The sequence below is a fragment of the Antechinus flavipes genome, chromosome 3, assembly GCF_016432865.1.
Source record: "Antechinus flavipes isolate AdamAnt ecotype Samford, QLD, Australia chromosome 3, AdamAnt_v2, whole genome shotgun sequence".
In the NCBI taxonomy this organism is placed as follows: Eukaryota; Metazoa; Chordata; class Mammalia; order Dasyuromorphia; family Dasyuridae; genus Antechinus; species Antechinus flavipes.
Genome location: NC_067400.1, coordinates 193,639,853 through 193,665,879, shown reverse-complemented (window position 1 = coordinate 193,665,879; position 26,027 = coordinate 193,639,853). Strand labels below are relative to the sequence as shown.

Genomic DNA, 26,027 nt, shown 5'->3' with positions numbered 1-26,027 from the left:
CTTCCAACATTTGTTATTTTTATAGTATATTCAGCTATACTAATCTAATGGATATGAAATGGAATCTAAGCGTTAATAATTTGCCTCTCTCTTTTAACTAGCTATTTAGAACATTTTTAATTGGTTACTAATAGTTTAGATTTCTTCCTTTGAAAACTTTCTATTCATATTCTTTGAACATTTATCTACTGGGAGATGGCTTTAAAAAATGCTCTTATAAATCTAAATCAGTTCATCATATATCTTGGATCATCAGAGAAATTTGCTATAAAGACTTTTTTTTCAACAGTTACCCGTTTCCCTTTTTAGTTTAATTGTGTTAGATTTGTTTGGGCAAACCGTTTTAATTATATTTCACTTTTATCTTCTGTGACCCTTTCTATCCTTCATTTAGTCACAAATCTAATCCCAATGAACACATCTATTTCTTCTTTATTCCTCTAATTTCTTTATTACATCATTAAAAGGGTAATACAAATTCTTTTTAGGTAGAAATTAAAAAAAAAAAAAAAAACACTACGTTGCCAAAGCAAGCTGATGCTCCACAAATTTGAAAAAATCATTTCTTCTAAAAATTACTTTTTAAGAAATTGTCAAGGTCTTAATGATCTCCTGTTTTTTTAAATCAGTTTCTAACATGAATGTTTACATGTTCTAGAGCAATATTCTTACATTAATAGAAAGATTCTGATATTATTCAATGATAGTCAGCCATATATAGTTTCTGAAGAAATTTTGATTATTCCAAAGTATAAATACAATCCCTTCTGAGTCAGGGAAAAACATCTCATTTAAATACTATAGTAAAACCAAAGCCACCCTGATTCAGCAGATGAGAGTTGGCTTTTGGCCCAAGAAACACACAAGAAGTAAAGGTGAGACTTAAATAAGCTACTCTTGCATACTCAGTCCTGGCTGTTTCTGGATTGTCTGTGGTGAGGCAACTATCATATTATCTTTATCTGGGGGAGGGGGGTAAGGGTTTAAGATTAATTGGACCTAAACAAGATGGTAATGAAAGAGCATTTACTATGAGTATTTACTTACTAAGTTTTCTAAAAGATATAATCTCTCAAAAGGTTTAGACAACTACACTTTGCTGTAAGGATATGGAGCAACACATCTAAATACTCTGCTTATTTTTAAAAATACTTAATACATGTGACCAAAGATTATTTGTCAAAACCAGAAAGCAAATTATATAATTTTCTTCATAATAAAGTTGTTATTTTATGTTAAGCATAAACACCTAAAGATAATGGAAAAATGCATAAACCAAATATGGCATAAAGCTAAATTATTTTACTTAAAAACTATTATAATTTCTCCCAAAAGTCCCAAAAATCTATTATAGACCTTAAACAAGAATTAAAAAATATATATAATTTGAACTAATATATATGGGTCCAACTTCTTTAGATAAGTTCCTCAAAATATTTTCATTCTGACTCAATGCTATTAACAATAATCATAGTTATTTTTTTAAAAAACTAACAGTACAGATTTACAGCATGCCAAATTAATGCCTACTTCTAAAAAACAATGACAGTAAAGTTACACACACTTTGAATCATTTAAAACCATTATCATCTTGTTCCCATGATTTAAACCCCATTTAAGTGAGTTTATGTAATTACTGAAATTGCCATTTAGTGTTGGCAGAGTGTAAAAAAAGATTCTTTTATGGTATCATATAGAGGTCAGTGTTATTTAGGACCTATAAAGCAAGGAAAAGTTTTAGTAGAAATATATGGACTTGTTGGTCTGAGTAAAATAAACAAAGTGATGAGATCTTTTATGATGCTCTCTTTCTCAATTGTTTTCTTCCAGGATAGAACAAAGACACAATCTTGGAGAACAGTGTCATTTTAGATTGGTGTTTAATTGCAACCTATTACTGAGTAAAGATTTACATTAAACTATAATGATCAATAGGATGAAAAAGTGAGATAGTAATCCATGCTCTTTTTCTCTAAGGCATTCCCTCCTTGGCAAAATTGCAAAAGCAATTCTTTCTTTCTCAGCACTTTGTGCCTCTAATCAAACAGTTACTTTCTCCCAAGTGTTTGAGTGTATGCATACTTTTCCTTTGTTAAATAAAGTACAGTCATTTCTGTTATAATGCTCATATGAAAACATGAATTTGTTGCAATATGATTAATATCCCAGGGAACAATTTAAGCAAAGTGACTTTCATTTGTTTATGTTAAATTTCATTCTGCAAGAATACAGAAAACTGCATCACTTTACAGTAACTCAAAAGTTGCAACTCTTGCAACACCCACTTCTCCAAGCAAACCTCTAGTCTTTTTCCAGGTAAAGTAACACATTTATTGGATTTTTTCTGGTATAGGAGCAGGAGGCAGATAAGAGCTGATCACAGCCACTCAGTCCCTCTTTCCCTAACTTTTATCATGGGATCATGGTCAAGAGTTGTGACGCACCAAAGGCAGCTCTTTCACTACGACCATTGACTTTGCCAGCCTAAGCCTAGGCTAAACAGCAGTCTGTATTCTGTGGATGTTGCCAACATTTATTGTAATATTCATACATTTTTTGTTAATATGCTACTGTAAATTTGAAAAAAATGTTTATGGTTTTTGTTAAGAGATTATGCATTCATATATAGCACAGTGTTTTTGTTTTTGTTTTTTGGTTTTTTTTTTAGGAAAGCATATGTTGTATTATAACAGAATTGTGCATATTAATACTTTTGAAGGCTTTTCTACACATTATCTGAAAAGGGAACATAGAAGCATGGAAAGAGCACCAAACTTAATAGTTAGAAGTCTTTATTTGAGTCCTTGCCTTGTCATTTGCTTTCAGGTGTGCCAATTTTCTCTAAGCTGCAATATCTTGTTCCATTAAATGAGGGAGTTGTACTATGTGATCTCCAAAGCCCCTTCCATTTCTAATAGTGTCAGTCTGGTGAGATATGTGATGACTAATAGACAGGTGAAGAGGAAGACCAGAAAAACTGAACAAAGTATATTAATAGTATCAGGAGGATTTACCCATCAAATATATCCCCAAAGTGACCAGAGGATTAAAAATCTGGTTCTAAGGAGGAACAAAGCTAACCACTTCTTGGGGGGAAAAGTAGATTTCCATTATAATTTAAAGGCACTGCCCCTTTAAAAGACTTTTAATTTTCTCAAAAATAAATTTCATTAAGTTGTTAAATTATTTATTTAAAGAAAATATTCATTATATACCATATTCACTAATCATATTCACTAACATTGAAGTTAGTGTCAAGCACAAGGGGATGTTTTATTTATTCCAAATAAATAGCATATAAAAGTATAAATATTATACTTATGAAAGCAAATATTACCCTTTACCCATAAAGACTACACATGTAATTTTACTGGTACAGGGAACTCCTCTACCAAAGTGGTCTAGCAATTTCTCTGCTAGAGAGCTGCCCAGAGCATTCAGAGATTATTATATGCGTATATATTCATTCATATGGGTACTATTTCTAATTTTTCAAAACATTTTGTATTTAAGGTAAGATGATCCATACATATTGACCTTTCGTGAAGCATGTATTTAGTGAAAAGTGCTTCCTTTAGGAACTTAAGAACTGTTATCATCTATTAGTTATAACTAATTTCCTATGCTCAAACTCAAGAAATTCATCAAAGGCCCTGTAAATTCATATGATCATAGATTTTTGACTATGTCCAAATCTCTAAAGAAACAAAGCTTCAGAAAGACTAAGTGACTTGTACAAGGGTACAAAGATATTAAGTATAGAAGGTAAAATTTGAACCCAAGTCCTCTGATTTCCATATTTACTGGACCATGCTATCTTCCTATACAAAGAACTCAAAAAAGTTTAAAACCTTCCAAACATAAAAATGTTTTGAAAAGTCTTAAAAGTTTTGCTAAGAATATCTTACACAGTATTTGGATGCACTGAATTAATCTGAATATCATGCTTCAAGTACATCATCTTTTGTTGTAAATTGCTAAAAAGTATAAGGAATGGTAGAAATACCTGTCAAAATTTTTCTTCAAGTAGAATTTGTTATAAACATATCAGCACAGAAGGATTATTGCAAAAGAGCTGAATGTTATCATGGTGTCTGTTAAAGGATTAAACCTATACTCACTGGAAATCCTTTTCTTTCCTCATAATATGTCACTTTATTCCTCCTAATTATTCCAACTAGTTTTAATTGGCCTCTATGCAAGTTAACATCCTTCTAAGGATACAAAAATTCAAAAACAAAAACAAAATCTAGAGCTATTCTAGGTCAAATGAGACAAATAAGGAATAGAAGTGGTTAATAACTTAAGATCTTAAAAATGACAAAAGATAAACAGTTCTACATATTTACTCTATTAGTAAAATAATTAGGTTTTTCATTGAATAAGATTATATATATATTTTTTTCCTCTACTACTATTGTAAAAAGATAGTGAGAACCATCTGAAAATTACAACTACAACACCATTAAGCCAGCTAATAATAGAAAATGTATACCTGTTTTAGTAATAAAACATATTTTATACAGAAAATTTAAGAAGCAAATTTCATTACCTGGATTGAACCAAGAATATCCTTTAATGGCTCTTCATAAAATTCATCTTTTCCAAAGAACAGCAGCAACTCAAAGAAACTCCTAAAAAACATTAAGAAATCTCAGAGTTTTGCCCCAATCTAAAATAGTCTAAAATGCTACATAAATAACAAGAATCACATACATATTTTTAAGTTTAAAAAAAAAAAAAAGATTTTACCAGCCAAAATCTGATCACAGGCAAATTGTCTGCCTTTACAGTTAAGTGGTATAATCTTCAACTTAATTGCTTAGTTACAAATCTCACTTCACTATTCATAACAATTAATACTGAAGAACCTTTGCACATAGTAGGAACATAATAATTGTGTGTGGCTATCCATGCCAATTCTATCTTTATTCTTACTTTGCAAGCAGCCTTCAGATTGAGAAATATTTGAGCTTATCAATGATAATACAATTTCCAATAACAGTTTTTTATTTATTAATCAATTTTTTCCAAGTAACAAAGTGAAAATCATATTGACTATGTGATACCTTTATATCTATAATATTATTGTAAACTTATAAAAGTAAGAATAATTTCCTTTATTCTAAGAATGATTAAACTACTAATTCAATAGTTTAGCATTACTATTTGGGCATGAAAATAAAATAGTATGAAAGACAAATTCCATCAGTATAGAGTGGGCAAAAGAAGAATGATGTTTTTGAGATCTGTACACATACACACAAATAAAAGATTAAAGAAGCTTTATCTCCAAGGAATACTTTTCTGAAATTATGTGATCCATTCATTACAATATGGGCAATATAAGCTTTTCATTCACTCATGTTTTCCTGTGTGTTTTCTGAGTAGTATGAATCTCACTGAAGAGAACCTGCAGTATCGAGGAATCTGATGCAATCAGCAAATGTTTACAAACTGAAACATATTGAGACACTAAAGTGTAAGGAATTTTTCCATTTGGAATTTGTGTAGGATATCGCATACAAAAGTCACAAATATCTTTTTAAAAAGAATGCATTTCCTTGTTTTATGCTTTCTTTGATCTCAATGACCAGAAGATTCTACCGAATAAAGTTATCTCTGTGCTTGTATCTATAAAGGAATTTTGTATACTCAACCAAATTCAAGAGGAGCATTTAATTGGAGATGACTTTTAAAACTGGTTTTGCTCTAAGTGAGCCAAATATTTTTATCAATTAAAAAAAAAGTTATTCAAACTAAGGCTTCTCTTCAAACAAACCAGAAAGAATTAATAAAAGTCATACTTAAGTAAATTGTACTATATAAAATCTGACCAAGAGCTTAACACTCCCCCTACTCTATGTTTTGTGTTGTGTTTGAGAGTGTGTGTGTTTGAGAGTGTGTGTGTGTGTGTGTGTGTGTGTGTGTGTGTGTGTGTATTGTTTGGCTGGGTGGTGAGGACAGAAAAATGAATTAAATATAAACCATAATCTCAATCCCTTAAGAATACACATCAAAGAGGGTATAGTTCTATCAATCACTGCATGCCACCTATCTACTGAATAAGTCCCAATGCCTACTTATTACCTCCAAGATCGAATATAAACTCATTTGGCATTTAAAGCCAAATTTAACTTGATTCCATCCTTTCTTTCTTATCTTTTGTGTACTTTACTCTTCTTCTGACACTCTATGATTTAACTAACCTGGCCTACTTTCTGTTCCTCAGCTGACACTCAATTCCAATTTTTGCACTACCTATCTCACATACCTGGAATGTTTTCCTTTGCCAACTCTATCTTCTAGCTTTTCTGGCTTCCTGAGTGACAGAATTCAAACATCCTCTCTTCTATAGAAGGCCTTTCGAGGTCTCCTTGTAGTAGGAGAAACCTCAATACTTTTCAAGAAACAGACCACCTGGCCTTGGGAATGATGTAGTCATCTTAGGAATGTAGCTATAGGGAATGATGTAGCACAGGCTTGGCGAATATGTGTGAAAGAAGGGAAGTTGGGCCCGATATTTTTTATCACATTAAACTAGACTTGAAGGCTATCTGTTTTGTCATTTGAAAGTCTAGGCTGCTATCTTGCCTCTGGAGTCAAACAAACAAATTAAGCACTTCTTAATTTCATGAAAGAAGAAAGGGGGTCATTTTCACCCCCATTGCAAAATTTCCTATCAATCAAGTGAACCCCAATCCTACAATGTCATTTACTCTGCACCCCCACTCTACCTCTAACAATTTCCCTTATGAATCTACCTGCTTGCTCTTTGAAATTTAGCCCGATTCAATTAGCATTACAATTATGACAAAATTTTGCCTATTGAATTAGAAATTATCTAAGCTTACAAATTCTTTTGGAACACCTAAGATACTAGTATATTTGGGGGGATCACCTGCATCCCTAAAATTCGACACTTTCTCCCAGTTTACATTTCATATATCTTTTATATACATAGTTATTTGCATATTATTTTCTCCATTTGCCATTTCCACATTCTAATGTGAGCTATGTTTTTACCTTTCTCTTTGTCTCCAAGCCACTGCCTGACATACATTGAGTATATAAATGTTTTTTGATTTAACATAATTCATCAGTTGTTTTCATGTATGTTATTATAATCATTGGCTATACTGTTCTCCTGGTTTTGCTTATTTCACCTGCATCAGTTAATAAAAAGCCTTCCTATATTTCTCCCACCCAAATCTTCATATTTGTTGCTTTTTACATATACATTGTATTCAACTATTTTCTATCAGAAAGGCATCTACTTTATTTTCATTCTTTTGTTATTGCAGAAATACTATTTATATCATTTCTTCTTATGTAAGCAAATAAAACATTTCTCTTTAGTTCATATTGAGTAATTTGCATTTCTCACAATTTAGGTGTTTGAGGCTTAGACAAGGAAACATATAATGGAATTCTGAAGCTGCCTGCAGTTCTCATTTAGTCAATACTTTACACTTGGAAAGAGCAAAGAAGCTTTTTAAATTCTAAGTCAAACATGCCACGTCTATTACTAAAGGTCAGATGCTAGAGATCTAAAAACTGAAAAATCTTTGATTATGTTTCCAAGAATATATTTCAGACAAACTGATCCCGTTTCAAACCTCTGAAAGCTCTACTTTTGAAAACTTTATCTTGTTAAACATTCAATTCTAAGGATAATAGAGAGAAAGCATGAATAAGGTTAATCTGCTTTTAACACCTTGTTTTCATTTTGGGATAATCTCTCTTAAGAGAAAGCTATGCCACCTATTGATACAAAGTGCCACCCATACCCTTGAGAAGAGCTATAGAGAGCTCAATAGCAACAGTGAACAAGACTGAAATAAATTTGGATCGATGGAGTGCAAGGTAAATCCCAATTCCAGAAACCAAGATTCTCAACAGTAGTTTACCAAGACTTTTTCATATACTGATGTAATAGCATCAGTTAAAAATACATGAAACAAAGAATGATGTCTTTCAATGGTTTGGTTTCTTCAATATCTAGATACAATTACTAATACTATTGATAGTCATGTTAAACTTTTAAAAGTCTGTGAACTGATTATGTGAAATGATTATCATGAAACAATCTATTTCTATTATAATTTTATTTTATATTTCACAAAATCTCTAAAAGTTTTCTGCTCTATTCTGTTGGTCTTGACATCACTATGAGAAGAGTGAGTGATGCCATAAAATGATTTTCAACAAAACAAAGTAATTCAAAATATGCTGTCATGCATATATTGTATCTAGGATATACTGTGGCATATTTAATATGTATAGGACTGCTTGCCATCTGAGGGAGAGGGTGGAGGGAGGGAGGGGAAAAATCGGAACAGAAGTGAGAGCAAGGGATAATGTAAAAAATTATCCTGGCATGGCTTCTGTCCATAAAAAGTTATAATTATTTTTAAAAAAAAGATATGCTTTCATGGAGACTGCTCTCAGCTCCTTAATACCAGGATTTAGGCTGGAGAAAATAACCTAACAAAATATCCTGAGAAGAAAGGGAATAGAGCTCTATATTTTGGGACCAAGTAGGATGCTACTTGCTCTAGTCCTTTTACCTTCAGAAAACTAACAAACAAAAAAACCCTTTCCATTCCCTTAATTATCATGCGTTCCCTTTATTGATTAACTTACATTTCCATTTCTACATAGTTTGTAGTTTGTATATAGTTGCTTGAATGTTGTCTCCTCCACTAAACTGTGAATTCCTGGAGGTCAAGGATTTTTTTTTTTTTGCTTTGTTTTGCCTTTCTTTGTATCCTGAGCATTTAGCATCATTACTAGTACTAGTACATACAAAATAAGCACCTGACAAGTTTGTTGATTTGGCCTGCCTATGTTCAGAAATAAAAAATTCCAGAAAACTCAAATCAAATTCTAACTTTTCAGAAACACTAAGCTATCAGTCTTAAAATGTACATTGAAATAAATAATCTTTGAAATGGATAATTCTGAAGACTTTTAGTTTAAATGCTCCTGTGATTAAAGGAATTAGAGTAGGCAATGAGGAAACCAAACTAACAGTCTTTGCAGATGATATGATGGTATACCTAGAGAACCCCAGAGATTCTACTAAAAAGCTATTAGAAATAATTCATAATTTTAGCAAAGTAGCAGGATACAAAATAAATTCCCATAAATCCTCAGCATTTTTATACATCACCAACAAAATCCAACAGCAAAAGATACAAAGAGAAATTCCATTCAAAATAACTGTTGATAGCATAAAATATTTGGGAATCTGTCTACCAAAGGAAAGTCAGGAATTATATGAGCAAAATTACAAAAAAGTTTCCACACAAATAAAGTCAGACTTAAATAATTGGAAAAATATTAAGTGCTCTTGGATAGGCAGAGCGAATATAATAAAGATGACAATACTCCCTAAACTAATCTATTTATTTAGTGCTATATCAATCAGACTTCCAAGAAAATATTTTAATGATCTAGAAAAAATAACAACAAAATTCATATGTAACAATAAAAAGTCGAGAATCTCAAGGGAATTAATGAAAAAAAAAATCAAATGAAGGTGGCCTAGCTGTATCTGATCTAAAATTATATTATAAAGCAGCAGTCACCAAAACCATTTGGTATTGGCTAAGAAATAGATTAGTGGATCAGTGGAAAAGGTTAGGTTCACAAGACAAAATAGTCAACTATAGCAATCTAAGTGTTTGACAAACCAATAGATCCTAACTTTTGGGATAAGAATTCATTATTTGATAAAAACTGCTGGGATAACTGAAAATTAGTACGGCAGAAATTAGGTATGGACCCACACTTAACACCATATATGAAGATAAGATCAAAATGGGTCCATGACCTAGGCATAAAGAACGAGATTATAAATAAATTAGAGGAATATAGGATAGTTTATCTCTCAGACTTGTGGAGGAGAAAGAAATTTGTGACCAAAGATGAACTAGAGACCATTACTAATCACAAAATAGAAAATTTTGATTATATCAAATTAAAAACCCTTTGTACAAACAAAACAATGCCAACAAGATTAGAAGGGAAGCAACAAACTGGGAAAACATCTCACAGTTAAAGGTTCTAATAAAGGCCTCATTTCCAAAATATATAGAGAACTGACTCAAATTTATAAGAAATCAAGCCATTCTCCAATTGATAAATGGTCAAAGGATATGAACAGACACTTTTCAGAGGATGAAATTGAAACTATTACCACTCATATGAAAGAGTGTTCCAAATCACTATTGATCAGAGAAATGCAAATTAAGACAACTCTGAGATACCACTACACACCTGACAGATTGGCTAAGCTGACAGGAAAAAATAATGATGAATGTTGGAGGGGATGCGGGAAAACTGGGACACTGATGCATTGTTGGTGAAGTTGTGAACGAATCCAACCATTCTGGAGAGCAATCTGGAATTATGCCCAAAAAGTTATCAAAATGTGCATACCCTTTGATCTAGCAGTGCTACTACTGAGCTTATACTCCAAAGAGATACTAAAGAAAGGAAAGGGACCTGTATGTGCCAAAATGTTTGTGGCAGCCCTGTTTGTAGTGGCTAGAAACTGGAAATTGAATGGATGCCCATCAATTGGAGAATGGCTGGGTAAATTGTGGTATATGAATGTTATGGAATATTATTGTTCTGTAAGAAATGACCAGCAGGATGAATACAGAGAGGCTTGGAGAGATTTACATGAACTGATGCTAAGTGAAATGAGCAGAACCAGGAGATTATTATACACTTCGACAACGATATTGTATGAGAATGTATTCTGATGGAAGTGGATTTCTTTGAGAAAGACCTAACTGAGATTCAATTGATAAATGATGGACAGAAGCAGCTACACCCAAAGAAAGAACACTGGGAAATGAATGTGAACTATTTGCATTTTTGTTTTTCTTCCTGGGTTATTTTTACCTTCTGACTCCAATTCTCCCTGTGCAACAAGAGAACTGTTCGGTTCTGCAAACATATATTATATCTAGGATATACTGCAAACATATCTAACATATATAGGACTGTTTGCCATGTAGGGGAGGGGCTGGAGGGAGGGAGGGGAAACATCGGAACAGAAGCGAGTGCAAGGAGAGAACAGCTTCTTGGATACAACTATTTAGAAGGAGAGTAGAAATGAAGAGGGCAATCCCTACCTTATCAACACCTATGGCAGATGGGCGATAACTGCCTAAGTCTGGATATGCCTTCTAAATGTCCACTTCCTAGCTAATGGCCAATCCATACCAATTACTCGTACTTAGTAATTTATTCAATTTGTCTACCTTTTATTTCCACCTTATAAAATGATTCAATATACCCATTGCTGCAGCCGCACAAACACCAGCCCGCCAACTTGTTGTAAAAAAATTACCTTGGCATGGATTCTGTCAACATAAAGTTATTATAAAATAAAATAAAATATAAATAAAAAAAATGCTCCTGTGGTTATCCAGAATCTGAATTTTATTATTTTCAAACTTGGTATATCTTACTGTACCATAAATGATTTCTGTCACATAACATACAAATAACCCATATTTCAATGGTAATAGCTAATAATAGCTAATATTTCTATAGTGTGCAAAATGTACCAGGCACTGTGCTAAATATTTTATTATCTCACTTTTTTTCTTATCTCACTGAATCCTCATAACCACTCTGGAAGTTAAGTGCTATTATTGTCTCCATTTTACAGATGAGAAACTGAGGCAAATAGAAGTTAAGTGAGTTGCACAGAGTGGCAAAATTATTTAAACTTAGATTTTCCTGTCTAGGCACTATATTCACTGTGCCATAAAAGTATTAACATAAGAATGTAACTATCACTTAAATATTACACTGTGACTAAAATTTCTTAACTCTTATTTTGGAAAATAGCCTAAATAATATGGACATTTCAAGATAAAATCACGTATGTAAATCATCAATAAAAGTACACCAATGAACTGTACTGCCCTATTTCTGCATAAAAGTTAAATTTGGAAAACAAAACAAAATTTATGGATCAAATCATGATTTTAACATTACTCTTCCTTTGCACCTATAAAATACTTAAAACTATACCTAGGCATTCTTCCAGAAACAACTTTGTTTTTCCATCCTAAAACAGCTCAATATTCACTACTTTACATGACAGAAAGCAAATAATTACAATCAATGAGTGGAAAGCATTGAACAACCATCAATCTTGAAACAAACATGTAAGTAGTAGATATTTTTAACTTTCAACTGCATTATTAACATTTTCCATAAGAACCTCAGGAGTATATGTAACCTGAACCAGATTAAAATGTAAAATAAGATAAATAAACAAAAATACAATGGAATGAATATAATATCAACTTGTGGCTTTCACAAATATGAAACCACCATTTCTATTGGATTTTAACACTAATCATCTAGACAATCAATAAAACAAATCAGATCTTGATTTGTAGTATTTGATGATTTTCAATATGTAAATACTTATAATGAAAATTCAAGTTTATTGTTGCTTTTCAAAAATCTTCTGTAGTGTCCTGGTTGGTTTTCTGGAGGTCTATTGCCTTGATTCTGGACGTTTTTCCTTTACTCCTTCCATTTATCTGCTCTCACTACGACTCAGATATCACTATATCACTCACTAGCTATCCTTTCTAGCATAATCCATACTCTCCCTTCCCAACCCCAAACTAAAGAGATCATTGTATATATTATATATAAATCCCCAACATACCTACTCTCACTCAGTTAAAAAAAATACCTAGGTCACTGTCTTTTTCTCCTCCTCACCTCCTGTCATGTAGGTAGTCTTCAACATTCATGATGCTGGTTCCTCAACCATAACTTTCCAATTCCTTAATCTCATATCTTATGACTTTCATTTCATATGAGCCACAAATAGTAATGGTCAGAGCCCTAGAGCTCCCTTTTACTCCCTGTTTCACTTCATGGATCAATTTGGCAATATTCTTTCTGACCATAAATTCCATTCATTCCATTGCTCCCTATGTTTACCCTACAGTTTGACCTTATTCCTTCTCCTTCCCCAATTACATTGTTATGGGCCAGAACTCTGAATATGAAACAAGGATTCTTACAAGATGCTAACTCAGCGGAATTGATAAAGACAATGGTTGTTTAGCATGGTGCTTAATAGTTCTCTAGTTCAGTACATGTACTTAGTACTTAATATAGTTCTACAAGATCCACACCTATGGTAATGGAGTACATAACAGCCAGCAAAGACTGAGACGGATCCACACCATCATCCACCTTTGTGGTGGCTGGAGGCTGAAGCACAAACCTTTGGATTCAGAGAGATTCAGAGGGCAGAGAAGACAGGTGGGACCTCGAGCTCTTGGAACCAAGGAGAGAGATAGGCATCTAAGAAAGCTAAGGGCCCCAGGAAAATAGACAAGATTTTGAAAGAGATAATAAAGGATTTGGACTTTAACCCCTGCCTACTTATGTGGTGATTATGGAACTGAAACAAAGGCTGCTTCCAGAGACCCCCAAGAAAATCAAAACAGAGAACATTACATTACATGAAAAACGATTTTTTTTTTTCTTTTTAACAATTGTGTGTTTGGGGAGTTTTTGAGTTTCATATTTTCTTCCTTCTCTTCACGTCTCCTTGAGATGACATGGAATTTGAGATAGGTTATATATATATCATTAAAAATGCATTTCACTTTGGTCATTTTATTGATAGAATTCATGCCAGGGTAATTTTTTACAGCATTACCCCTTGCATTCACTTCTGTTCTGATTTTTCCCCTCCCTCCCTCCAACCCCTCCCCGAGATGGCAAGCAGTCCTTTACATGTTGAATAGGTTACAGTATATCCTGGATACAATATATGTGTGCAGAACCGAACAGTTTTCTTGTTGCACAGGGAGAATGGAATTCAGAAGGTATAAATAACCCGGGAAGAAAAACAAAAATGCAAGCAGTTTATATTCATTTCCCAGTGTTCTTTCTTTGGGTGTAGCTGCTTCTGTCCATCTTTGATCAATTAAAGCTCTCTTTATCAAAGAGATCCACTTCCATCAGAATACATCCTCAAACAGTATTGTTATTGAGGTATATAATGATCTCCTGGTTCTGCTCGTTTCACTTAGCATCAGTTCATGTAAGTCTTGCCAGTCCTCTCTGTATTCATTCTGCTGGTCATTTCTTACAGAACAATAATATTCCATAACATTCATATACCACAATTTACTCAATCATTCTCCAATTGATGGGCCTCCATTCATTTTCCAGCTTCTAGCCACTACAAACAGGGCTGCCACAAACATTTTAGCACATACAGGTCCCTTTCCCTTCTTTAGCATCTCTTTGGAGTATAAGCCCAGTAGAAACACTGCTGGATCAAAGGGTATGCACAGTTTGATAACTTTTTGAGCATAGATCCAAATCGCTCTCCAGAATGGCTGGATGTGTTCACAATTCCACCAACAATGTATCAGTGTCCCTGTTTTCCCACATCCCCTTCAACATTTCACATTATCTTTCCCTGTCATTCTAGGCAATCTGACAGGTGTGTAGTGGTATCTCAGAGTTGTCTTAATTTGCATTTCTCTGATTAATAATGATTTGGAGCATATTTTCATATGTCTATAAATAGTTTCAATTTCTTCGTCTGAGAATTATCTGTTCATATCCTTTGACCATTTATCAATTTGAGAATGTGGTTTGATTTCTTATAAATTAGAGTCAATTCTCTATATATTTTGGAAATGAGGCCTTTATCAGAACCTTTGATTGTAAAAATGTTTTCCCAGTTTATTGTTTCCCTTCTAATCTTGTCTGCATTTGTTTTGTTTGTACAAAAACTTTTCAATTTGATATAATCAAAAATTTCTATTTTGTGGTCAATAGTGATCTCTAGTTCTTCTTTGGTCATAAATTCCTCCCTCTTCCACAGGTTTGAGAGGTAACTATCCTATGCTCTTCCAATTTATTTATAATCTCATTCTTTATGCCTAGGTCATGAACCCATTTTGACCTTATCTTGGTGTACGGTGTTAAGTGTGGGTCAATTTCCAATTTTCCCAGAAATTTTTGTCAAATAATGCATTCTTATCTGGGGTCTTTGGGTTTGTCAAACACTATATTATTAAAGTTATTGGCTGTTTTTTCCTTTGAACCTAACCTATTCCATTGATCAACCAGTCTATTTCTTAGCCAATACCAGATGGTTTTAGTAACTGCTGCTCTATAAGATAATTTTAGATCTAGTACAGCTAGGCCACCTTCATTTGATTTTTTTTCATTAATTCCCTTGAAATTCTTGACCTTTTGTTTTTCCATATGAACTTTGTTATTTTTTCTAGTTCATCAAAGTAGTTTTTTGGGAATCTGATTGGTATAGCGCTAAATAAATAGATTAATTTAGGTAGTATTGTCATCTTTATTATATTTGCTCGCCCAATCCAAGAGCATTTAATATTTTTCCAGTTGGTTAGATCAAACTTAATTTGTGTGGAAAGTGTTTTGTAGTTTTGCTCATAAAGTTTCTGATTTTCCCTTGGCAGATAGATTCCTAAATATTCAGTAGTTACCTTAAATAGAACTTCTTTTTGTAACTCTTAACTGTTGGGTTTTGTTAGTGATATATAAGAATGCCACTTTGGTCATGTTAATAAAGAAAATAGGTAAAAAAAAAATCCCCATAAAAATTTATGTGAAAAATATTATGTGAAGGAGCTAAGATGGTGAAGTGAAGACAAAAAGCTGCTCAAGGTTTCCCAGTTTCTCTTAAAAATCAGATGAAACCAAGCCTTTGAACAGAATCTGATGGAATGAAACTGTTATGCCACAGTTCTCTTTTATTGTCCTGACTCAGTTTCCCTAATTATCCTCTCAGTCCTGCCTCTGTTTCCCTGCTTCTCAGTTCTGCAAAACCTCCCCTCCCTCTTTATAAGAATACTCGATAGAATATCAGAATGCCACTCCCTATCCCAAATTATTAGGATATCAGATACTGTCTTATCAAGATGTCTCTCCCCATGTCTGGGATGCCTCCCCCTGATTATGTCGTCCCATCTCAGTGGCTCACCCCACTCTCAGTCTCCCCTCTACATCTGAGCCACGTGTATATATGTCTCTGAGAACTCTGCTGGATTTTTGGAGACATAGTATCATTCAGCCTGGGATCAAACTATGGATCCATTGAATCCAGTATACCTCTCCATTTAATAAATTATTAAATACTCTCTAATCTCTATCTTCCTTAATTTCTCCAGCATTACAATACCACTTTCTAACTCCAAGAAAGGTCGGTCTCAATGGGTAAAAGGGTGCTCAGCCCAGCTTAGACAGTGTCTCAGAAAGCCAGTGAGAAGGTCTTAATCACAACATATCAGCAAACTGAGACCCTCAGTCCTGACTCAGTAGCAGGGCAGACTAGTGGGGCAGCTACCAGTTCTAGCACAGAAGGCAACTAACTGCCTCCTTAGGAAGCCAGGTTGTTGCCTAGAGAGCAGGTAGAGCTACCCTTTGTTGTGAACAAGACACCAAACACAAAGGGGCCCTGTATTAAAAGCCAAGGCTCACGGAGGTACCAGAAACTTAGGTTTGTCCCCTCTACTTCAAGAGCAGAGTTCAACCATAAAAGTCACAAAACAGGAGGGGAAAAAAAAAAAAGAGAAAATGACCAAGAAACAGAAAAGAACCTTAACCACAGAAAGCTATTTTGGTGACAGGGAAGCCCAAAACACCAATTCAGATAAGAACAAAATGTCCACAGGGAAAATCTCAAACAATGATATTATGAATAGATCTCAGGCTGAAAGAGGCTTCTTGGCAGTGCTCATAAAAGATTTTAAAAGGCAAATAAAAGAGAAGTAGAAGAAAAACTGGGGAAAGAAACGAGATATTAAAGAGAAAATCAACAGGTTAGAAAAGGAAGGACAAAAATTGCCTGAAGAAAACAATTCCTTAAAAATACAATTGGCCAAAAAACAAAACAAACAAACAAACAAAAACAAAAACCCAACAAAACAAAAAACCCTGAAGAAAACATGACCTTATAAAATAGAATTATTCAAATGAAACAAGAGATACAAAAGCTAATTTTAGAAAATCAAACACTAAAACTAGAACCGGACAAATGGTAGCTAAAGACTCTATAAAACACATCAAGAATCAGTTAAACAGAAAGAAGTACACTTTCTTCTTGGCAGTTCATGGAACCTATACAAAAATTGATCATATATTAGGACATAAAGACTTCAAAATCAAATGCAAAAAAGGCAGAAATAGTAAATACATTTTTTTCAGATCATGATGCAATAAAAATTGCATTCAATAAAAAGCCGGGGACAAATAGACCAAAATGTAATTGGAAACTAAATAATCTCATGCTAAAAAATGAATGGGTGAAACAGCAAATCATAGACACAATAATTTAAACCAAGAGAATGACAATAATGAGACAATATATCAAAATTTGTGGGATTCAGCCAAAGCTGTAATGAGGAGAAATTTTATATCTCTAAAGGCTTTCTTGCACAGAGAAAGGGAAGATCAATGAATTGGACTTGCATTAAAAAAAAAAAAAAAACTAGAAAAAGGGCAAATTAAACCCCACCCCCAATCAAATACCAACCTTGAAATTCTAAAAATAAAAGGAGAAATAAATAAAATTGAAAGTAAAAAAACTATTGAATTCATAAATAAAACTAAGAATTGGTTTTATTGGAGAAAAAAAAAAAAACAGATAAACCCTTAGTAAATTTGATTAGAAAAAGTAAAGAGGGAAATCAAAGTGTTAGTCTTAAAAATGAAAAAGGAGAAATTTCCAACAATGAAGAGGAAATTAGAGTAATTAATGGGAGTTACTTTGCCCAACTTTATGCCAATAAATTTGATAATCTAAGTGAAATGGAGGAATACCTACAAAAATATAGACTGCTCAGATTAATAGAGGTAGAAGTAAATTGCTTAAATAGTCCCATTTTAGAAAAAGAAATAGATAAGCTATTAATCAACTCCCTAAGAAAAAATTCCCAGGACCAGATAGATTTACATGTAAATTCTACCAAACATTTAAAGAACAATTTGAAAACATAGAGAATGAAGAACTGTTCCCAAAGTCTTTTATGACATAGACTGATATCTAAATCAGGTAGGACAAAAATAGAGAAAGAAAATCTATTTTCCCTAATAAATATTGATGCAAAAACCTTAAATAAAATATTAGCAAAGAGATTACAGAAAATCTTCCCAGGATAATACACCATGACCAAATAGGATTTAGACCAGGAATGTAGGGCTGGTTCAATATTAGGAAAAGTATTAGTATAATTGACTATATCAATAACCAAATTAACAAAAACCATATGATTATCTCAACAGATGCAGAAAAGGTATTTGATAAAACCCAAAACTCATTCCTATTAAAAATACTAGAGAGTATAGATATAAATGGACTTTTCCTTAAAACAGTCAGTAGCATCTATTTAAAACCATCAGTAAGCATCATAAGTTATGGGGATAAACTGGAAGCATTTCCAATAAGATCAGGGGTGAAACAAGGTTGTCCACTATCACCATTACTATTCAATTATTAGAAATGCTACTTTTGGCAATAAGAGGGAAAAAAAGATATTAAAGGAATTACAGTAGGTAATGAGGAAACCAAATTATTACTCTTTGCAAATGATATGATGGTATACTTAGAGAACCCTAGAGAATCAACTAAAAAACTATTAGAGATAATCTACTACTTTAGCAAAGTTGCAGGATACAAAATAAATCCACATAAATCACCAACATTTTTATGTATCACTAACAAAATCCAACAACATTCCATTTAAAATAACTCTCTATAGTATAAAATATTTGGGAATCTATCTGCCAAAGGAGGGTCAGGAACTATATGAGCAAAATTACAAAACATTCTCCACACAAAGTCAGATCTTCTGTGGAGGAGGAAGGAATTTGTGACCAGAGAAGAACTAGAGATAATTATTGATCACAAAAGATAGCCTCATTTCCAAAATCTATAAAGAACTGATTCAAATTTATAAGAAATTAAGTGATTCGCCAATTGATAAATGGTCAAAGGATATGAATAGGCAATTTTCAGACGAAGAAATTCAAACTATTTCTAGTCACATGAAAAGATGCTCCAAATCACTATTGATCAGAGAAATGAAAATTAACTCTGAAACTCTGAAATACCACTACATACCTCTCAAATTGGCTAAGATGACAGGGAAAAAATGACAAACATTGGAGGGGATGTGGGAAAACTGAGACACTGATACATTGTTGATAGAATTGTGAACAAATCCAATCATTCTGGAGAGCAAATTGGAACTATGCTCAAAAAGTTATCAAACTGTGCATACATTTTGAACCAGCAGTATCACTACTGGGCTTATATCACAAAGAGATCTTAAAGGGGGGAAAGGGACCCACATGTGTAAAACTGTTTGTGGCAACCCTTTTTGTAGTGGCTAGAAATTGAAAACTGAATGGATGCCCATCCATTGGAGAATGGCTGAATAAATTATGGCATATGAATGTTATCAAATATTGTTCTGTAAGAAATGACCAACAGGATGATTTCAGAGAAGCCTTGGAGAGACTTATATGAATTGATGCTAAGTGAAATGATCAGAACCAGGAGATCATTATACACAGCAACAAGAAGAGTATCCAACAATCAATTCTGATGGACATGGATGACAATGAGATAATTCAAACCAGTTCCAGTTACTCAGTAATGAAGAGAGCCATCTACATCCAGAGAGAGGACTAGGGGAACTGAGTGTGTGGACCACAAGAGCATTTTCACTCTTTCTGCTATTGTTTGCTTGCACTTTTGTTTTCCTTCTCAGATTTTTTTTTTCTTTTCTAGATCCGATTTTTCTTGTGCAGCAAGATAACTATATAAATATAAATATGTATACATATATTGGATTTAACATATATTTTACATGTATTGGACTACCTGACATATAGAGCAGAGGGTGGGGGGAAAGCAGGGGAAAATTTGTAAAAGGTTTTGCAAGGATCAATGTTGAAAAAATTATCCATGCATATGTTTTGTAAATAAAAAGCTATTTAAAAAAAGAATCAGTCAATTCTGATATACAAACTAAAATATCTCATTGAAAAAAGAGCTGACTAGAAAATAGATCCAGGAGAGAATTCAAAAATTATTGGTCTATTTGATGGCCATGAACACAAAAAGCCTGGATAGCATTCTTCAAGAGATCATTAAAGAAAACTGTCCTTATATACTAGAAATAGAGGGAGAAATAGTCACTGAACGAATCCATCTATCATCTCCAGAAAAAGATCCTATAAGGAAAAATTCAAAGAACATTTTTGCAAAACTCCAGAACTATAATCTCAAGAAAAAACACTGCAAGCTGCCAGACAAAAAACAATTCAAATAAAAAGGAGCAACAGTCATTATCACTCAGGATCTGGCAGCTTCTACAATAAAGAATCGGAGGGCTTGGAGTATCGGATTCTTGAAGGCAAAGGACCTAGGATTATAATCAAGAATCCACTAATGAGCAGCATCTTTCAGGGAAGGGGAGGGATTATCAATGGAATAAGAGACTTTCAATCATTTCTACAGAAAAAACTAGAACTAAACAGAATATCTGATCTTCAAAAACAGGCCTCACGAAAACCACAGAAATTATGGTAAACAGGGAAATATATATTATTTAAGGCTAAATTGTTTACATTCTTAGATGGGAAAATGATATTTGTAACTCTTGAGAACTGTATCCGTTATTGGGGCAATTGGAGGGACACACATGGACAGAGGGTGTAGATGCAAATGGACTCTGATGTAATAATATCAAAGAAAAAGGTATTAAGTGATAGAAAAAGATTGTTATAAGAGGAAAGAAGAGGCAAAAAGGAACAATTGGATCACAGGAAAAAGCACAAAAGACCTATAGCAATCGAGAGAAAAGAAGGGGGATGAGCATGGTCTAAAGTTTAATCACATCTGTTTGAACAGAAGAGAGGGTAGAAAAATAAGAGAAAGGATAAGGGAGAGCAAATTGAGGGCCAGATAGGTTAAAAAAACAAAACAAAACAAAACATTACTAAATGAGAGGCAGAGTGAAAAGAGAAAAAAAAAAGTATACACAGGGGAGAAAACAGGATATAGGGAAATACAGAGCTGGTAAACACAACTGTGAATATGAATGGGATGAATTCTCCCATAAAACTGAAGCAAATAATGAGTGGATTAAAAAAAAAAATCCTACAATATACTGTTTACAAGAAACACATTTGAAACAGAGATATATACAGCAGGGATAGTGGGTCCTTATCTGAGATCAAGCAAAAGCAAAAGTAGTCTAATTAAAAGAGATAAAGATGGAAATTACATCTTGAGAAAGGGTACCATAAATAATGAAATAATATCAATACTCTAAACATATCTGCACCAAGTGGAAAAGTATCCAAATTCCTAGAGAAGTTGAGAGTTACAAGAAGAAATACACAGCAAAACCATACAAGTGGGGGATCTCAATCTCCCACTATCAAAACTAGTTAAGTCTAACCACAAAATAAACAAAAACTTAAGGAGGTAAATAGAATTTTAGAAAAGTTAGTCATGATAGACCTTTGGAGAAAAGTGAATGGAGATAGAAAGGAATATATTATTTTTCTTAGTGAATACATAGAAACTACACAAAAACTGACCATATTATTATGGCATAAAAACCTCACGACCAAATTCAGAAAGGCAGAATAGTTAAATGCATGCAATAAAAATTATATGTAATAAAGGACCATGGAAAATAAACCAAATATTAACTGAAAACTAAATAATCTATTCCTAAAGAACGAGTGCATGAAACAACAAACTATAGAAACTATTGATAATTTCATCCAAGAGAATGACAATAATGAGACAATATACCAAAACTTATGGGATGCAGTCAAAGTAGTTCCTAGGGGAAATTTTATCTCTGTAAATAGTTATATGAATAAAATATAGAAAGAGGAGATCGATGAATTGGGCACACACCTAAAAAAACTAGAATAAGAACAAATTAAAAACTCCCAATTAAATATCAAATTAGAAATCCCAAAACTCAAAGGAGAGATTAATAAAATTGTAACTAAGAAAACTATTAAACTAGTTAAAAAAAATAACTGGTTCTATGAAAAAACCCAACAAGACAGATAAATGTTTGGGTAATATGATTACAAAAAGGAAAGAAAAAAATCAAATTGCCAGCATAAAAAATGAAAAGAGTGAACTTAGCACCAATGACATAGAAATTAAAGCAACAATTAGGAGCTATTTTGCCCAACTGTATGCCAACAAAACTGACAATCTAATCTAATCTAATCTAATCAAAAAACCTGCCTAGATCAAAGAGAAAAGGAAATAAATTACTTAAATAATCCCATTTTAGGAAAATGAAACTGAACAAGTCATCAATGGGCTCCCTAAGAAAAAAATCTCCTGGGCCAGACAGATTTACAAGTAAATTCTATCAAACCTTAAAACTATGTTTTAACCTAACACTATGTAAACTATTTGGAAAAACTAGGTAAAGGACTCCTTCAAATTTCTTCTACGATACAAATAAGGTACTGATACCTAAACCAGGAAGAGCCAAAACAGAAAAAGAAAATTATAGGTGATTTCCCTAATATAGATGAAAAAAAATTAAAATAAAACATTAGCAAAGATAAAATAGCAGAACTTATTAGCAGGATAACACACTATGACCAAGTAAGATTTATGCCAGGAATGTAAGGCTGATTCAGTATTCAAACTATTATAATGATTGACTATATCAATAACAAAAGTAACAGAAATCATATGATAATCTCAAAAGATGCAAAAAAAAGCTTGACAAAACAAAGAACTCATTTCTATTATAAACATTATACAATATAGGAATAAAGGGAGTTTTCCTTAAAATGATAAGCAGCATCTATCTAAAACCATTAGCAAGTTTTATTTGTAATGGGGATAAACTAGATGCATTCCCAATAACATTAGGGGTGAAACAAGGGTGCCCCATTATCACCACTATTATTTAATATTGTACTAGAAATGTTGGCTTTAGTAATAAGAAAAGAAAAAGAAATAAAGGAACTACAATGAAAAAATGAGGAGATAAAACTCTCACTCTTTGCAGATGATATGATGGTATACTTAGAGAATCCTAGAGAATCATCCAAAAACCTACCTGAGACAATTCACAGCCTTAACAAAGTTGTAGAATATAAAATAAACCCACACAAATCATTAGCATTTCTATATATTACTAATAAAGCTCAGCATCAAGAGATGGAGAAATTCCATTAAAAGTAACTATAGACAAAATAAAATATTTGCATACCTATCTGCCAAGGCATATAGTTCTTAACTATATGAACACAATTACAAAACATTTTTCACACAAAATCAGATCTAAACAACTAGAAAAATATCAATTGCCCACAAATAGGGTGAGCTAATATAATAAAAATGACAATTCTACTTAAATTGGTGTATGTGTTCAGTGCCATACCAAACTGCCAAAAAAATTATTTTATACAGCTAGAAAAAATAACAGCAAAATTCATCTTGAAGAACAAAAGATGAAAAATATCAAGGAAAATATTGAAAAAAGAATACAAAGGAAGGTAGCTTAACAGTACCAGATTTAAAACTATATTATAAAGCAGCAATCATGAAAAACCTATGATACTGGCTAAGAAATGAATGGGTGGATCAGTGGAATAGATTAGATATACATGCATAATAATGACTACAGTAATCTAATATTTGAAAAACCTCAAAACTCCAGCTTCTGGTTTAAGAACTCACTGAGAAAACTGGAAAATACTATGTCAGAAATTCAGCATAGATCTACATCTCACACTCCATATCAAAATAAGGTTAAATAGATATATGACTTGGGTGTAAAGGGTGATATCATAAGCAATGTAGGAGAGTAAGAGTTTAACTATCAGATCTTGTGGAGAAGAGAAGAATTTGTGGCCAAAGAAGAACTAGAGAACATTATGAAATACTGAGAAAAATCAAGTCTATCAGAGTTGATCACTGCACAAACTTGCTGTTGCTATGTACAATGTTATCCTGGTTCTGCTTATTTCACTCAGCATCAATTCATATAAATCCAGGTCTTTCTAAAATCAGATTGGCCACTGCACAAAACCTGAAACTTGGGACAGTGCACTTTCTACCCTGGAAACAAAGTCTTACTTTAACAAAGAGTTAAAAGCCAAAAGTAATAGGCTAGGAAAATGAGCAGACAACAAAAAAAAGTTTCTGGCAACAAAATACTATGGTGACAAGGAAGATCAAAACACACAGCCAGAAGATAATAGCAAAGTAAAAGCTCCTCTATCCAAAGCCTCCAAGAAAAATAAGAACTGGGCTCAGGCCATGGAAGAACTCAAAAGGGATTTTGAAAATCAAGTAAGAGAGATAGAGGAAAAATTAGGAAAAGAATTGAGAGTGGTGCAAAAGGAAATACAAAAAAACTAAGGAAGAGAAGAATGCCTTAAAAAGCAAAATTGGTCAACTGAAAAAGAGATAACACTGCTCACTGAGGAAAATAATTCCTTAAAAATTAGAAATGAGGGACAGCTAGTTGGTATAGTGGATAGAGTACCAGCCCTGAAGTCAGAGGGACCCGAGTTGAAATCTGCTCCTCAGACACTTAACATGTCCTGGCTGCGTGACCCTGGACAAGTCACTTAACCCCAATTGCCTCAGCCAAAAAAAAAAAAAAAAATTAGAATTGAGCAAATGGAAGGTAATGACTTTATGAAAAATCAAAATACTATAAAGTAAAACCAAAAAAAAAAAAAGTGAAATATCTCTTTGGAAAAACAACTGACTTGGTAAACAGATCCAGGACAGATAAATTAAAAATTATTGTCCTGGGGCAACTAGGTGGTACAATGGATAGAACACCAGCCCTGAAGTCAGGAGGACTTAAGTTCAAATCTGAACTCAAACACTTAACATTTCCTAGCTGTGTGATCCTAGGCAAGTCACTTAACCCCAAATTGCCTCAGCAAAAAAAAAAAAATAACAAATAACAAATAAATAAAAAAAATAAAATTAAATAGAATTTATTGTCCTACTTGATAGTCATGATCAAAAATAGAGTCTGGACTTCATATCATTCAAGAAATTATGAAGGAAAATTGTCCTGACATTTTAGAACCAAAGTGTAAAAGAGAAACTAAAATAATCCACTAATTTCTTCCTAAGAGATCACAAAATAAAAACTCCCAGGAATATTATAACCAAACTCCAAAATTCCCAGGCACAGGAAAAAATATTGCAAGCATCCAAAAAGAAACAATTCAAGAATGGAGCTACAGTCAGGATAACACAAGATTTAGCAGCTTCTACATGAAAGAACTAGCAGATGTGAAATATAATATTCCAGAAGCAAAACTGAGTATAATCCTGCAGGGGAAAAGGCGGATATTCAATGAAACAGGATTTTCAAACATTCATGATGAAAAAACCAGAGTTGAATGGAAAGTTTAATTTTCAAATACATGACTCAGAAGAATCATAAGGAGGTAATCAGGAAAGTGATATAAGGGACTTAAAAGGAAGAAAAACCTTTTACAGTATAAGGAAGGAGGGGGAAGGAATGAACTAACCTTATTTTCATCAGAATTGGCTCAAAGAGTTATAAAATAACAGACATTCTTAATATGGATATAGAAATCTATCTCATCATGCAGGAAAATATGAAGGGATGAGGGTGATTAAAAAGAGAGCATACTTTTGAAGATGGGGAGAGTGAAAGGAGTGAAAGAGAAAAGAATAAATGAGAGGAAATTCAAATAGCAATAGTAATTAAATGTTGAAGCAAGTTTCTTTAATAAGATCTTATTTCTCCAATTTATAAAAAATAAGAGCCATGCTCCAATTGATAAATGATCAAAAGATATCAACTATGCCCAAAGGGTTATAAATTCATGCATATCCTTTGACATAACAATACTAATATTAGGCATGAATACCAAGAGAGATTTTTTTAAAAGAGAGTATGGGAAAGAGA

At 32.9% G+C, this 26,027-nt stretch overlaps 1 protein-coding gene across 1 annotated transcript in view; it reads right to left on the bottom strand.

The window, feature by feature from the left end:
- The window catches only part of ZNF654 (zinc finger protein 654), a 109,924-nt gene that overhangs the window by 33,559 nt on the left and 50,338 nt on the right, over positions 1 to 26,027 (bottom strand). The window contains 1 exon segment of the mRNA XM_051984366.1: positions 4,553 to 4,634. Within this exon segment, the coding sequence (XP_051840326.1) occupies positions 4,553 to 4,634 (82 nt within the window).